Source organism: Planococcus citri, chromosome 3, assembly GCF_950023065.1.
Source record: "Planococcus citri chromosome 3, ihPlaCitr1.1, whole genome shotgun sequence".
NCBI classification, from domain to species: Eukaryota; Metazoa; Arthropoda; class Insecta; order Hemiptera; family Pseudococcidae; genus Planococcus; species Planococcus citri.
In genome coordinates, this window is record NC_088679.1 from 6,235,998 (window position 1) to 6,252,141 (window position 16,144).

The 16,144-nt window shown below is 33.8% G+C and overlaps 1 protein-coding gene across 1 annotated transcript in view; it reads right to left on the bottom strand.

Annotated features, from left to right (window-relative positions):
• The window catches only part of Osi24 (Protein), a 70,202-nt gene that overhangs the window by 12,120 nt on the left and 41,938 nt on the right, over positions 1 to 16,144 (bottom strand). The window contains exons 3-4 of the mRNA XM_065355825.1: positions 13,541 to 13,723; positions 9,898 to 10,264 (exon numbers count right to left, since the gene is read on the bottom strand). Of these exons, the coding sequence (XP_065211897.1) occupies positions 9,898 to 10,264; positions 13,541 to 13,723 (550 nt within the window). The remainder of the gene's footprint in view (positions 1 to 9,897; positions 10,265 to 13,540; positions 13,724 to 16,144) is intronic.

Below are 16,144 nucleotides of genomic sequence, written 5' to 3' on the forward strand. Positions count from 1 at the left end.
AGTGACTAAGATTTTAGCTGTTCTGTTTGATATTTCAATTTATTTTGGCTAGTTTTCTGAAAGTTTGAAATACTCGTATATCTACGTATTTTTTTTCGAACCTTTCGCAGCTACAAATTGATGAAAAATTTATTCTCATGGAAATTCTTAAATCACAGAACCAGTTGATGTTGAACTTCCAAGAGATATTGATGTTAATTATGATTTTCGAATTTCTGTTAAAAACGTAAAAATGAACTTCAGCACCTACTTACTTATTCAACTTAATTGGGTAAAATATTGAGAAAATTTTGATTTCCAAAAATCTGCCAGAGGCTCTAAAATTGTTTTAAACGACTCAAAACTGTTTAAGTAACTTCAATTCAAAAGATTAAAAATAGGGTAAGATTTTAGCTTTTGTTCTCAATTATAGATAAAATTTTGATTTTGTTATGATGGAAATTTAAAATTTAAAAATGTTTCAAATTCTATCAGAATGGTGACCCAATTGACTAACAAATTTTTTGACATCGACTCAGGAAAATCAAAAGAGAACCTCAAAATACACCCTCAGGCCTTAATGAAAATTCCCACAGCTGAAATAATTCATTTGAAAAATTTTTGAAATTTCAAATTCAGGTCATTTCTTACGAAAAATAATCGAAATTTGATCAAATCAAGGTAAAAAAGTTAAATTCAGTTTTTATGCTATTTTTGACCACCCACATCCATTGGTGATGGTTTCGAGCAGTTTTGAAGCCTCCAGTGGATTTTAGAATGTGCCAGTTTTCAAAAAAAAAAATTATAAATAAGGTCAAAATGAAATTCCAGAACCTAAGAACTCTGATTTAGCGTTTTTGTGACCCTATTGATCAATTTAGACAACTGTTTTCAAAATCCATTCGTGTCGATTCAAATCCGAAAATTTTTCCAGCAATATGTATAGCGTTTTTTAACATGAAAAATTCACTATTCGCGGGCAAGTAAATGAAAAATGCTAAAATTTGCAGAAGTACCCATTTGTGGACTTGTTAGGATTCCCTGAGTCAATTTCGGTGATGGTTTCAAGCTGATTCTAAAGCTTCCAGCGAACTTTCGAATTCTCCAGTTTTCAAAAAAAATGCTGGAAAAGAGGCTAAATTTGAAATTTCCAAAATTCTCCAAAAAATTGAGAAAAGAAATTTAGCCAATGAAATTTGAATTGGTTGTGTATCATGAGTTCATTTACATTTGATTCTACTACGTCCAGTTCTAAATTTTTTGAGTCGATAGAATATTTTTTTGTGAGGTTTGGCTTTTGAAAAACTTTTAAATTTAGAATTTGCACCAAAGTAGGCAAAAAAGTTGAAATTTTATACCTAAATGAGCCGAACACCCGAGATTTAGTATGCAACTGTGGGAAGGGGGAGGGGGGTCGGCGATTTTTTTGGACATTTTTCTTGTAGAAAGTCCTTTTGAAGGGATGACCAATTGACCAATGGCGCAAATCGCAGCCCTCTAGCCCTTTTTTAAAGGCTGCTAGGGGGTGTCAAGGTTTTCAGTGAACTTGAAATATCATCTATATATTTCAGCAGTGGATTACTCGATAACCGCGATACCTACCAAAATGAAACTTTTTCCAATAGTTAGAGGGTTTGAAAGGCTTTTCGGTGATATCGTAAAAATCAGTGTTGCCACTTTTTTTCGTAAGAAAAATTAGCTCGAAAAGTTTCAAAACGTAGTTTTCATATCGTTCCGACTCTCAAAAATTCTGAAAAAAATATATTAAGAACAACTTTTCATGCTGAACAACGTATTAAGAAATTGGGGTGGCATTATTTCGTGAAGTCGATTTTAAAAAAATTAAAGTTTGCAAAAAAATGCGATTTTTTTATTTAAAACATGAAAAAAAGTTTTGACTAGTGAAGTTGACCCATTTGACCCCTATTTTCACGTATCCGTTGAAAAAGTTGAAAACCCCTTTTCACTCAATGAAATGAACTCATAACAAAAAAAATCAAAATTCGAAAAAATTCAATTTTCAATTCCAAACATCAAAAGAATTTCAAATTTATTCAGTTGTCTTATTTTGACCTCTTTCTGACGTATTTCATGAAGAAGTTGATAAAAATCACCCTCATAACAAAAAAATTAAGGTTTATTTTTTGAATTTTTTGAATTTTATTTTATTGTGATGAGTCATTGGTCATCCTTTCAGAAGGTCTTTTCAGAGGAAAAATTTCAAAAAAATTTCCGACTACCCCTTACCACTTCTTGGTCGAATTGACGTGGAATGACCCCAAAATTTGATAGAAAACTTTCTCAAAAATCGTTATGAAAAGATTTTTCCAAAAAAAATATTTAAAGAATGACAACCAAAAATGATACTCAAACTTGAAAAAATTTTGTTTACGTACCTATCAATTTATTCCTACCTACCAATCAGTAAAAATTGGTACATTTGAACCGTATATACCTACCTAAATTGGAACAGGTGGTTTTTAGAAAAACTAGAACTCTTGGATAGGGCATGATTGAGCATATATTCTCGGCCAGGTATACAGATAAACATAGGTATACACTTCGCCGTATTATCGAGTGTTTTTCTTCGAATTATGAGTCATTTTAAATGTACCTATTGGCTATCTTCCCGTTGTTTCAGTCAGCAGGTATTTATTGACTTTCTTAAAGTTGACTGGTACATATAGATAGAGTCATCAGAAGTTTATCTCGAGTGGGATACGAATGTGCCTAATAAAATATGGGCCGTATACGTAGGTCTTTCAATCCGGTAATAATTTATAATTTACAGGTATATTCGTATACCTAGATACGTTGGGGCACTACCTTTAGTACCTACTACCTACATCATAGCAAAATTAGCATTTTGAGTACCGTTTCCTCATCTGACCCTATACTTTAAGCATACCTACAAAAAGAAAAAATCCGCGTACTTACAATGAAAATTACCTACCTATTTATTACGCCGAATTAATTCCAGTACCTCACAATGTACCTACCAAGCATAAATTGTCGTTTACCGCGTCGTCATCGCGTTAATTATAAATTAAATAATGCCAGTTTCTATCGCATTATGAACAAAGTAAAGTCAGCCAGCTACTCGATCGTAAGCTCACGAGTCATTACAGGTAAACAAATAGTTTAATAAACACATCGTGGTCTTCTGTTTGTCTATGCTTATTGCAATTTCAACACGATGAAAGGTTACTATTTATTCGGGATGAATTCGCATAAATATTTTTGAAGAAGATCCGTCAATCGTGAGAGACGAGTAAGTGAGTGAGCCTTTCGGCGAAATGGATAAAAAGTAAAAATCTTGACGGGATACCAATTATTTCGAGACGGTATAATTACACTCGAGAGTTTAATCACGAACTTATCTATCAATAGGGGTTCTTTTGAACGATATCGTTGGTAATTTGATGCTAGGTAAGCATTTACTCGTTATTTGCTACGTTCACGCGACCATTACACTATAAAATGTATTAGGTCAGGTTATTCTTGCAAAGATTAAGTACCACGTACTCGTATACAATGCATGCATTCTAATGAAAGTTTTACACAGTGTTTTTGTGCGATAGCTATATAGCTATGCATAAAAGACCTTTGAGGTTTTGTGTTAACCCACGAAGATATTTTCGTTTACAGAACTATGAGGTTGATTTTCATTCTAAATATTGGTATTCCTCGTATGTATATGGTACCTTTTTACGTATCCGGGTAAACCTATCGAACTTGGCATACTATTTTTAAGCTGGCTGAGCGTCTGACAAAAACCGGCATAGTTTTAGTGATGAGACTTGCCCTCTCTTATTTGACGGAATCTAGAATTTAATTTTCAGGTTATCAGAGTTCAACGTCGAAATCATTAATACACTATACGAATACCGCTGCAGACTGCCGAGATGAGATGATTTAGTGGCTATACATTTTTGTTGATTGTATCATTGTACCCATCGTACCAGTTGATTAGGTAGGTCTGGAGGATTCTTGTTCGTGTACACGTGATTTGAACACAAGTGTAGGTAGGTATAGAGAGGGAATGATGGAAGACAACAGGTAAAATAAAATTTACTCGATCAAGTGACGAAAGCACTTTTATTAGATGTTTACGTGAATAGGTACGTGGAGTATAGGATGATTTGCAGATAAATACTCAAGTATAAATAGGAATAGGTGTTTCCTACTTGAAAATGTCAAACGTACTTATTATTTAGAACAACTCGTCGAGATTAAAGATAAGTTTAAACGAAAAGTAAACAGTTTCGATAAAAAATCAACACGTAGGGTGCTCGATCCAAAATACGTATGATGTGATCATAATGATAAATGTTCAAGTAGCTCATTGTAAATTGGTTTTCGTTTCAAGGAATTTCTCGATTTTTTATTTTTTTTATTTTTTATGGCCTAATTTCAAATGGTCCATTTTTCAGAATTTGGTTCACAGCCCATTTTTGACCTCTGGAGTCAATTGGTGATGATTTCGAGTAGTTCTGGGACCTCCAGTGGATTTTCTAAGTCTCCAGTTTTCGTGTATGTGCCATAAAAAGGTTCAAAATGAAATTTAGCAGCCATAAACTCAAATTTATCATCTTTTCGATCTATTTTGGCACACGTTTTCTGAATCTGTGATGGTGCCAAATCAAGTCCAAAATCTTAAGAAATTGCCTATTCTTGAGAAAAAAACAAATTTACAGTTAGCGAACGAGTGAACGGAAAAAGTTGAGAATTGATTTGTACCCCACTTTTGATGTCTCGAGTCGATTGGTGATGGCTTTGAGCCGTACTGGAGCCTCTAGCTAATTTATGAATTCTCCAGGTTTTAAAAAATGTCATAAAAAGGGTCAAAATAAAATTCAGCGATTTTAAATTCGGATTTACTTTCTTTTTGACCATTTTGGTAAAGGAGGAGTTGCGATAAGGCCATTTCTTGGCCCCACCTAGTTTTCGACTCGATAACTCTAAAAATGTTGTAATAAATGTCCGAAATACGAATCCGTGGTTAGCTCAAAATCACAATTTTTTGGGTTCCAGGGGTTCCCAAAGTTGTGAATAAGAAAATGATTTTAGGAACCACTGAGTATTATTTTCAAAAACTTTTTTAGCGTAAAATACGTATCAGTTTGAAGCCGAATTGAGCTATTTTGGGTCAAATTCTGAGATTTTTACTTTGATGAAATCGTGAAAACGTGATTTTAACATCTTTTCGAAGAGTTAAATCTCAGAATTTGACCCAAAATAGCTCAATTTTGAAAGTTACAGGAAAAATCATATGAAAAATTATCGAGCACTTGCTAGTGTATTTAAAATGTAAATTCTTCAATTTATTCGAAAAATATGCAAAAACGCTTTTTTTAGGGGTGCCTAAAATGTCGGGCTCTAAAAAAAGGGTTCAAAATTACGAATATACTTACAGGGAGCTTAATTCAACTTTTTCATCTAGATAATCGACCATATACCTCAAAACGTTACGTTTGGCGCAAATTGCAGGTTTCTAGTTTTCCAGGGGTTCCCAAAATATCGAAATGACAAAAAATTGGAAAATTGGATTTTTGAGTACTTACCAGCGAAAATTTTTATTGAGCTCAAAATTTGGTAGGATGGAGGTCTCTCAGATACTAATAAACTGTGAAAAGTTTTTTAGCGAGGTTCAACGGGGTAGGATCAAAATGGGGGTTCCAAAATTTTCCAAAAATCAAAATCCCCCCAATTTGTGCCTCCGAGGGTCGAAAATAAAAAAATCTCCTCTCATAACGTTTATCGGCTTCAAACAGATATTTTACGCTAAAAAAGTTTTTGAAAATAATACTCAGTGGCTCTTAAAATCATTTTCTTATTCGCAACTTTGGGAACCCCTGGAGCCCAAAAATGGTGATTTTGGGTTAACTAACCACGGATTCGTATTTCGGACATTTATTACAACATTTTTAGAGTGATCGCGTCGAAAACTGGGTGGGGCCAAAAAATGGCCTTATCGCAACTCCTCCTTTTGGTCAAGTTTTTCAAAATTTACTAGTTTTGGTTCAAATTTATTTTTTTCTTTTCATTTGGTTTTCTTGTAACTTTCATACTTAATTGAGCTATTTTTGATCAAATTCTGAGATTTTACTTCGTTAAAATCGTTAAAACGTGATTTGAACGTTTTTTCAGAGTTTTTTTTTTTTTTTTTATTTTTGACCCAAAAAACTTCAATTGTAAAAGTTGACAGGAAAAATCAAATGAAAAATTTTCAAGCACATGCCAGGTAAAGGATGAACCAAAACTAAGGAGTCCAATAATTGGAAAAGAAAAACTCTCCTTATTGAGCTCAAAGTTTGGTAGGATGGAGGTCTTTCGGACACCTACTTTTTTTTTAGCGAGTTTCAAAGGGGTAGGTTCAAAATGATGGTAACAAAATTTTCCAAAAATTAATCCTCCCTCTCCCCCAATTTCTGCCCCGAGGGTCGAAAATAGGAAAATCACCGCACATAACGTTTATAGAGTTCAAACAGACTGAAAAAGGTTTTAAAAATGATATGTAAGTACTCAAAATCTATTTTTTATGCACAATTTTGGGAACCCCTGGAGCTCAAAAATGGTCATTTTTGGTTCACTAACCACGGATTCGTATTTGCGACAATTATTACATTTTAAAAGTGGTCGAGCCGATATCTTTCTCATGCCAAAAAATGGCCTTATCAGGACTTCTCTTATGAGCTGAAAATGAAATTATAAAAAATCAAAATGTCAGCAAATTAACCTAAAAAGCTGAAATTTGGTTTGTATATCCTATTTTCGATATGCCAAGTCCACTGGTGACGATTTCGAGCCGTTTTGAAGCCTCTAGCAAATTTTCAGTTTCACCAGTTTTCAAAAAAAAAAAACGCAGTAAATAGATTGAAAATGAAATTTAGCTCCTTTAAATTTGGATCTACCTATCATATTTGCGATCCTTTCGATTGATTTAGACACGTTTTATCGAAATCTCTTGGTACCAGTTCAAATTCAAAATTTTCTCCTGTGATTATTTTTGAAAAAAAAGAAGATAAAATTGTAAGTACCTATTTTGCGAACCCATGCACAAAAAAAGCTAAAATTCGATTTGTACTCTATTTCTGACCTTCCGAGTAGATTGGTGACAGATTCAACGCGTTCTGGAGGCTTCCAGCAGATTTTCAGTTTATTCAATTTTCGAAGTAACGCCGTAAGTGGGGTGAAATTGAAATTCAGCAACATTAACTCAGAATTACTATCTTTGTGGTACATTGTAGCGATTTTGGCTAATTTTTTAAAACTATTTCTGGGCTCGTTCAAATCCAAAATTTTTTCCAGTGATTATTTCTGCAGAAATGAGAAAAATCAAAATCCGCTGGAGTCCCCAGAACGGTTCGAAACCATCACCAATCGACTCGGCAGGCCAAAAATAGGGCACGAACCAAATTTCAGCTTTTTTTTGTTCACGCGTCCATGAAAGACGATTTTTTTTCAAAAAATAGTTTAATCACTCAACAAAAAAATTTAGATTCGAACCAGCACAAAACATTTTAATAATACGTCCCTAAATTGATCGAAAAGATCGCAAATAAGTATAATGCATTTGAGTTTAAAGGTACTGAATTTCATTTTCAGCGTTTTTTCGAAAACTGGAGAAATCGAAAATTCGCTGGAGGCTCCAGAGTGGTTCAAAACCACCACCAATGGTCTTGGAATGTCAAAAATAGCATACAAACCAAATTTCAGCTTTCTAGGTCAATTTGCTGACATTTTAATTTTTTTCTAATTTTATTGACCCAAATTTGAATTTTTGAAAATTTTCCAAAAATGTAAAAATGAATTTCATCATTTGAAATTTTGGCTGAAAGTATATTTTGCAGTCCTCTTTCGATTCCTCTCTGCCCTGTTCAAAATTTTTTGGACCGGTTGGAATATTTCCCTTGTGAGGTATAAAAACAATCTATCTTGGAAGTAAAAACTCAGAACAAGATTTATGGCCCATAACTTGGGTCAATTCGTACACGTTTTCCTCTCATTTTTATAGCATCCGGAAATAAACGATGATACGAATCGATTTCGAGGTAATTAGAGGGGCATTCATTCGCGAATACGTAGCTACGATTTTCGGTACCAACAAACGTACGTAATAATTAGAATGTTAATGAATCAGCGTAGTAGGTAAAGGTATGAGTGTTACGAGACGTGACGCAGATGCACCATACAGATACCTGAACAACGCAACGTGGAGTTTATCGTAGAATTAGGAATACATATTATCACGTGAGTAGTTGGCCAGTTCAATAATTAAATTTTTCAACTCTCGCGTTCGAATACACTCGTAGAAAAAAATACAATAAAAGCTTATATCGTCGATTGATTCGCGGATACTATTCGTCTGTATTGGTATTGTTTGATCTGCGACGGATTGTTTATGATACTGCTGGTGATATGTGAATCGTCGCGATGAAAAGAGACAGAGAGATAGAGATGCTCAGATGCAGATACCTATACTATAGATGGAAGAATTTTTAATAAACCTAATCCGCAAAACTACCGCAGATTAAAAGGAGAAAAAAACGTACTATACGTAAATAAAAAGCCACCAGACCATCAACACACACGTATAAGTTTAGGTATTCTATACAGACTCAAGTTCCGCGTGCGTCTAGAGTGCTTCTCTTATCTGATTCGTTCTTTCCTTTCACCTACTTGTTCATTTTGTATTGTTATTAAACAACTATAACTATTCGTCAAGCGATTTATTTTTCATTGACTTTCTCTCATTGGCACACGACAACGTTTAAAAAAAGGGGGCTGGGTAGCTTTTTTTCCTTTCATTCGAAAAATTATCGTTATTATTAATCGTCGATATTTGGCCTAGTTTTTCGCAACAACGTACGTAAATTTATTCAGATGTCAAAAGCTGTTGTTGTTTGAGCAGAAATATTAGGTTTTTTAGTCCAGAAATGACTTTGTTGGTGGAAAAAAACCAAACGAGACGATAATGAAAGATAGCCATGGTTTTTTAATTACGTGTTCGCTGATTTTTTTTTTTGTGTAGTTTGTATAAAATAAGTTGAATATAGTGTAAAGGTCACTGGAAATTAAGTCATTTAAAATTTAATGATATCCGCATTTAACCGACGACGTGACGAAGCTACCTTATCGTAATAATTACTCATCAGTGGACTGGTGACAGTAGAGTTCAATTACCATACACTCGTCGTCGTTGAACCGGTTACCATGAACTTGACACAGCTCTATAAACTCTAAAGCTCTTCCAAATTTTCACCACGATAGATTTATGATCAGATATTTGCATTCCTCAGCTGGCCACTGTCTTTGGTAGATTTTAGGTAGGTATCTTGATTTTCACTCGAAACTACTACGAGATATCTAGTTTAACCCAGTTTAAATTTCGAATGCAAAAGGGGTTTCTCTTTCTCATCTCTTTGTGATCTACGAATTTGGATCATTACGAGCTTGTAGTTTCCTAATACAAAGAAATTAGTTCTATGGGATTTAATGGTACACTTAAGCGATCGATTTCCGGATTTTGTATCAAGAACGCGTGAGTGCTTTGTTGGGCAGTTCAGTTGAGCACCTAGACCTACGTTTACATTTACACGGTACTGTCCTCTATGATGTGCTGAGCTGAACTGGCGTGAACTTTGTCCAGTTTAATGACCATTAACCTTGACCAAGATGTGATGAAGATGATGGCGGGTGTGTAACTGTGTATGGGTCACAAAGACCACAGACGAAAATGTATTTTAGATATTTTCACACGAGGCGAGGTAGAGTAGATGATGCTTTTAGAGACTACCTAGTGCTTGATAATTTGATGGACACGAATGTTATATCCATTCGAAGCTTTAAATTCTTTCATCAAAGAATTGAATACATATGTAAGTGCTAGAGAAAAAAAATGATGTGATGACTTACCTTACAGGTTGTTTGACATTCCCACTGATATCGTAATCAGTGTTATATTGTGTATTGCTAAATAATCCATTCGATCCGATTGGACTAAACGGTGGTGCTACTGCCATAGTGGATGCTGGCTGTTGCTGTTGCAGGTAATTAGCCATATCTGGGTATTGTAGCATATTATTACTGCTTAACATATTATTGGCACTGGCTGACGGATACGTCCATACTGTATTGTATGCGTTATCGGAACCGGCGCTCTCCGAATCGTAGTTGTTGTTGGTCGTCTGAGCTGTGTCTTTGAAATCGAAATCATTTATGTTGTCGCTGCCAGCTCCGGCGAAATTCGACGAGCCCGAGGATTGAGCGAATGTGGTTACACCTAGAATTGAGATTTGAATTAATCGGGTGGTAATTGTTTGAATTTAAACGTGTAGGAGTGAAATGGTGTTTGAATTCATCGAAATTTTATCTAGAAAAATTATCAATCAGGAAACCTTCTCAGTAGATCATAAATTCATAAATATATGGGTGATGAATGAATTTAATTTCTTTTTCAGAGAAGTCTTCTGTAAAAATTCTGATTAGGTACCTACTTCAGCTTTTCAAAAATTTGAAAATTTCACCCTTGATCTCAAAAGAGATTGTTTTCCTGTTCATATCTTATTTTATTTTTTTGACGTTTGAGTGCAATCAAACTTATGATTAAGAGATGGAAAAATTGTTGACTGTCAAATTTCTGTCCATTACTTTTGCAAAATATTTTAACAAAAATCGCCAAAATTGATCTTAAAATTTCTAGAATATTGATTTAGAGTTTTTCAACCTCCACCCGAAGAAATTAGTCTAAAAAATGTTGATGAAATAATTAATGCATGAATTCTGTGAAAATAATTCAGCTTTTGTGTTCAACATAGATTCCAAGAACCTTAAAAAATCTTCAAAAAATTCATTACCTAATTTCACTTAGAAATATTAAATATCTAGGTAGGTAGGTAGGTACTTATCAAATTTTCAAGTGTTTTTTTAAAAAGTTTTTTCATAACTTGGTTAGGAGTTATATGTGATGGAAGATTGAAAGATTTCAAAACTTAATTTTGAGAACGAAAATTTTGTTTTAAATTTGAAATAAGTAGGTACCTACTCGTACATCAAAATAGTTTTTTTGTTCGATGAAAACACTTGATTAAAATTCCAAAAAAATTTGACAGCCTGTATTTATGTACCTAGTACATACCTATACGAGAAAGCTGAAGCTTTCAGCATGCATTTGGAGGGTGAAAATCGACTCACTCATGAGTGCTTTGTCCCAGGTTGAGCATAACTTTCAAAACAAGCGAAAAAAATTGTTCAGATCCGAACATTGTGGCAATCAATATTCGATTATTTATACATAAGGGATTTGACCTTTTCAAAGGATAAAGTATTAAGTAAGTATTTCAATCAACAGAAGAATTTTGAGCTGATATCGAAAAAAATGGAAAATAATCCAAAATCACACTGCTATAAAATTTTCTTTGCTGCGCACTTAATTTCTCAAATTTTGGTAAATTTTTGAAAATGCAAATCCCATTTTCATATTTTTTCCAGATTTTTTCAAAATTATGACGCTAGAGGAACAATGAGTATTTGAAAAATTAATCAATAATTTAATAATCATTGAAAAAATAACACCATGAAGCACCCTTTTCAATTTTTCGCCATTTATATTGCGTTTAAAGTAACTGAAGTGAGGGGAAAGATTAATTTGAAAAAATAAGTCTACATTCGTATTCAGCGCCTTTGAATTAACCATAATGAATATGATGCTATTTCATTTTTCTATTTTTTTTTTTTTTTTTATCAAAACTGACTGCTAAATCAAAGAATGACTCTTATTTGAAAGTTTAATTTTTGTGCTATTACCCTCTAAAGTTATTGGGCTTCATGAGGAAATAATTTTCCATTTTTTGAAATTTTCCTTCAAGTTCAAAAAAATTTCCAGAACGCCTACTCACAAACCGAAAAAAAAAATCAAAAAATGATAACAATTCAATTTACCCAACTAAATTTAATTTCTGCTCCAGAATGCTGTCAAATAATCTTATTTTCGAGAAAAAACCGTACCAGCCCTGCTTGGCTATGTTAGTTTACTTGCAATTGAACATCCCACAGTTGTGGAAATTTAAAAAAAATAGAATCAATTAAAAATTAGAGTTTTTTTTTTTGAAAATTTACCATTTCTGCATCATATTTTATCCAAAAAACCTCATTTTTCAACAAAAAAAGTCCCTCGGTCTCTTTCATAATGTCATGATGCCCTTGTTTATGGAGTCCCTTGAAAATTGAAAAATAATTTTCAAGTGTGTGAAAAAAGATTGCAATTTGTTATTTTTAGTCAAAATCCTTCTGAGAACTCTCTTGTTTAGAGAGAAAAATTTGAGAACAATCAAACATCTGTTTGTCAGAATTCTAAGCTTCCAAAGTTCAATAAATAAAAATTTTTAAATGTTTGAATTGATGCGTTGATTTTTTCCAACATTTTCTGTTTGTGATCAAAACCTTTCTGAAAGTCATTAGAGGCTCCTCAAAGTTGAAAAAAAATGAAAAGAATAAAATAAAAAAGGTAACTTTTTTCCAATTTCATCTCTGTGTCAGAATTTGGGGCTTCCTAAGTTGAGAAAATTAAAAAAAAAATAAGTAAAAAATGAATTTTGTAAATTTTTAAAAGAAATTCTCCATTTCTATTCAAGGTCTATTTGAACAGCCCCCTTTAAAAAAAACTCTCCCTCGATCCTCCCATGAATGTTTACCCTCGTATTTAAAGGCACAACCAAAGTTGAAAAGTCAAAAAATAATGAATGAGATATAAATACTTAAATAGTTGATAATTTTGAAAAACTTACAATAAAAATATTGTGAGTCAAAATTTCGACCCCTTCCCAAAATTGGAAAAAATCAAGAAAAAATGAAAAATTAGAGATCACAAAATTGAAAAAAAAAACGTAAAATGAAATAAATTTATGTCAGTAAGTATTCTTTTTCCTAATTTTCAATTTCTGGATGAGAAATTTTGTATCTATATAACTCTGTACACCTGATGCAATCATTTTTTGAAATTTTAGAGGCCCAGGTTCTATTTTGTCATCATGGGGTGGAGGGAGAGGCGGCGTCAAAACCACTAATTAGAGCTTTTCTGATGTAAATGAGAATGTATTACAAAAATTTCAACTTTTTTTTGGGGTGGGGGACGGGCGGAGAGAGTTGCTCAAGTTCCATTTTTTCTGCATATGAGAGGTTGGGGGGGGGGTGAAAATTATCTGAGAACCAAATGTTTTTTTTTGTTTTTTGTTCTTTATTTTTTTTTTGTGAAATTGGACCGGAATGGAAAAAGGTAAACATTTTAATTTTAGAACTTTTCTCATTTTTCGAAAGCTTGGGGGAGTCTTCCCAGAATGACTAAATTTTCAGTTGAAGGCTTACATTTTCAACAGTGTTCTTTTTAGTTTTGGGTGGGCCGATCTTGTGAAAAAAATTGAACAAAATCTAAAGAGACCATTCATGAAAACTCTGCTCAATTTTTCTAATGAACTACATTTTTTCAGGCTCGTGCCCATTACATATTACCAACATTAAAAATTACGTAGCATAATGTTAATGTATGACCGGAAATACTCACCTTTACCGACTAGTTTACCAACACTTCCTAAAATACTTGGTAAGAACATCGCAATTAAAATAGACTTGACGATTTGCGCTCCGATAAAAATAGGTAATAGTAATTTTTTCAGTCCAAATGCAAGGAATCCCAATCCAAATCCGGTTAAAAATGAATTTTTACCGAAACTAAATCGCGCGGTACCTGTATCAAAAAAAAACACAAATTAAAAAAAAGAGATCTAAAGCTAAAAGGGCATAATATCTAGAATAAGTTTATCTGATACATAAATGATGTACGACCAAACACGGTAGACAAGCAATAAATGCCATCATTCAGCTACCGCGCAGAGCTCCTTAGATTTATAAGGTCATCATCGTCTGAGCGATTTTACTTTTATTGTGTTTTTATATTAACTTGTACCTACGTAGGAAGCACCCACGTGAAAAAAAATATATCAACCAGGTTAAGTATACGAGTAAAAAACTACCTATAGGTGGGTATAAGTGTAAGTGTATCAAGTATCCACGCAGATAAAATGACAGCAATTCCAGCAATAAAATCATTTGGAAACTTTCATTGACTAAATTTTTTCTCTACCACTCCTCGCTGCGTTTGTCATGTCACTTTCTCCTCAAATCGTCTCAGGTCTCATCCTTATAAGTTTTCGGAGCATAGAAAAATTTGGCATACGCCATTGTTTAATGATACCTACTGCTCAGTCGCGATCTCCAAAAATGAAGTACATATAGACAGGTATGAAAATAAAAAAATGAAAAAAAAAAAGGAAGAAGTGAACCTGCGTACATGATCGCAGTGTGTCATAAGTTTTATTATCATTTACATCGCGACGATACGAGTACATTGGCGAAGACGAGTTCATATACTGGTGTGACACTCGGCATGACTTCTAGTACCATAATAAATTGCGAATTTCTTGGACATTTGTCCTCATTAAAAAAATACAGTGAAATTATTATAATCTAATGCATTGTTTTTTTTTCATGTTGCAGGTGAACGCGACCGGTGCGGCGGATTAATTCAAATTGGGTAAGTAATTGAGCTTCATTAATGGCAAGATATAAAAATGATACTAGAATGAGTAGTAACACACTGCACAGCTATAGTACTAGGATACGAGTACAAGAATATTTTACTAGCGAAAGTGTATGGTAATTAAATAAACCGACGTATAATTGGTATTAAAATACCTTACGTTGAATATTCATAGGCTATACCTGTACGATTTGTAGAAGAAGAAAGAAAAAAAGAATAGTGAAATGATCATTTTAAAGCCAGATATTAGGATAACATAACATATAACATCAAATATTTATGGTGGCACATCGTGCGGATGACCTAGATATTGGGTATGGGTCGTGTATGTTGATGAGCACCGCTCTATACTCAGCTGATTTGCGCCCTGGATTATACTGTACCGGTTGGACAATATTTTCGTCGAACCTGTTTTATATATTCATTGATGAGTGCTACTGGTGTGTGCTGTGAAGGAAAGCCAAAGCAACTTTGACAGTTGACATTATATTTGAATCACTAGAGATATACCTACCTACGCTGTGCCTTCGTAGAAAAGGAGAGGGAGAGGGAGGTCTAAAATGAGTTTTGTCGCCATATGAAAGCGAAAAATACAAAAATTTTTCAAAAAGGAATGACGAAGGAACTTGCTAGGAAAATTTTTGATTTCATTTGAGATCCGAACAAGACTTCAAAAAATGATACCTAATAATAATAATTTTTTAAAAAATGTTCAATTGGTCAAAAAATGCCTCAACAGAATTCTTAGAGGTGTTCAAAAATCGCATAAAAATCCATATTATACTGGATAACCGATCGAAATGAGAATTCAGGACTAAATTGAGTTTTTAGACTATGCATTCTAACAAGGCCAGCTGGCAGAAAATTTTTTAAACCAGACCACTACTAAGCCAAATTTTAAGATGCTGAAATGCATTTTTCGATTTTTGATGAAATTTTAAAAATCAAATTTTGGAGAAAAAGTTGGAAATAATTAAACTTTTATCCAATTGATTTATAACAGAACAGAATACAGAATACAGAATATTTATATTTTAGCTTTTGTTTTTTATAAACAATATTTAGATAACATTAAATGCCCCTCTATACAAACGAAGGTGAGCTAGGAGGCTGCAGTTACACCATTCGCCCTACTTTGGACTTCTCGGATCAATTAGAAAGGTTTCGAACCATTTTGAGCAGCTCTGGAGCCTCCAGTAGATTTTTGAAAATACAAGTTTCTACAAAATTTCGCCTCGCGGGGGCACAGGTTGTTGTCGCTAGAGGTAGTCTCTAGGTAGTAGCTCGGATCATCAAGAGGAGCCAGTCCCTGAGGACAGATGAGAAGGCGAAGACAACACCAGGGGTATTCTACGCGTCCACGTCGTGCGGGGTGGTAACATGTTGCTGTTCGATGGACTCGGAATCGATAAATATGGCCAAAGCAGAATTCTCCAGTTGGTGGAACGATGGGGAGGAGTGGCCAGCTGAAGGCCAAACCTCTACATAAATACAGATTACAAACAAGAATGCATAACAGCTGCAGAACACCAACAACTCACTTGTTCCAGCCCCAGGGAAGCTCAAGAG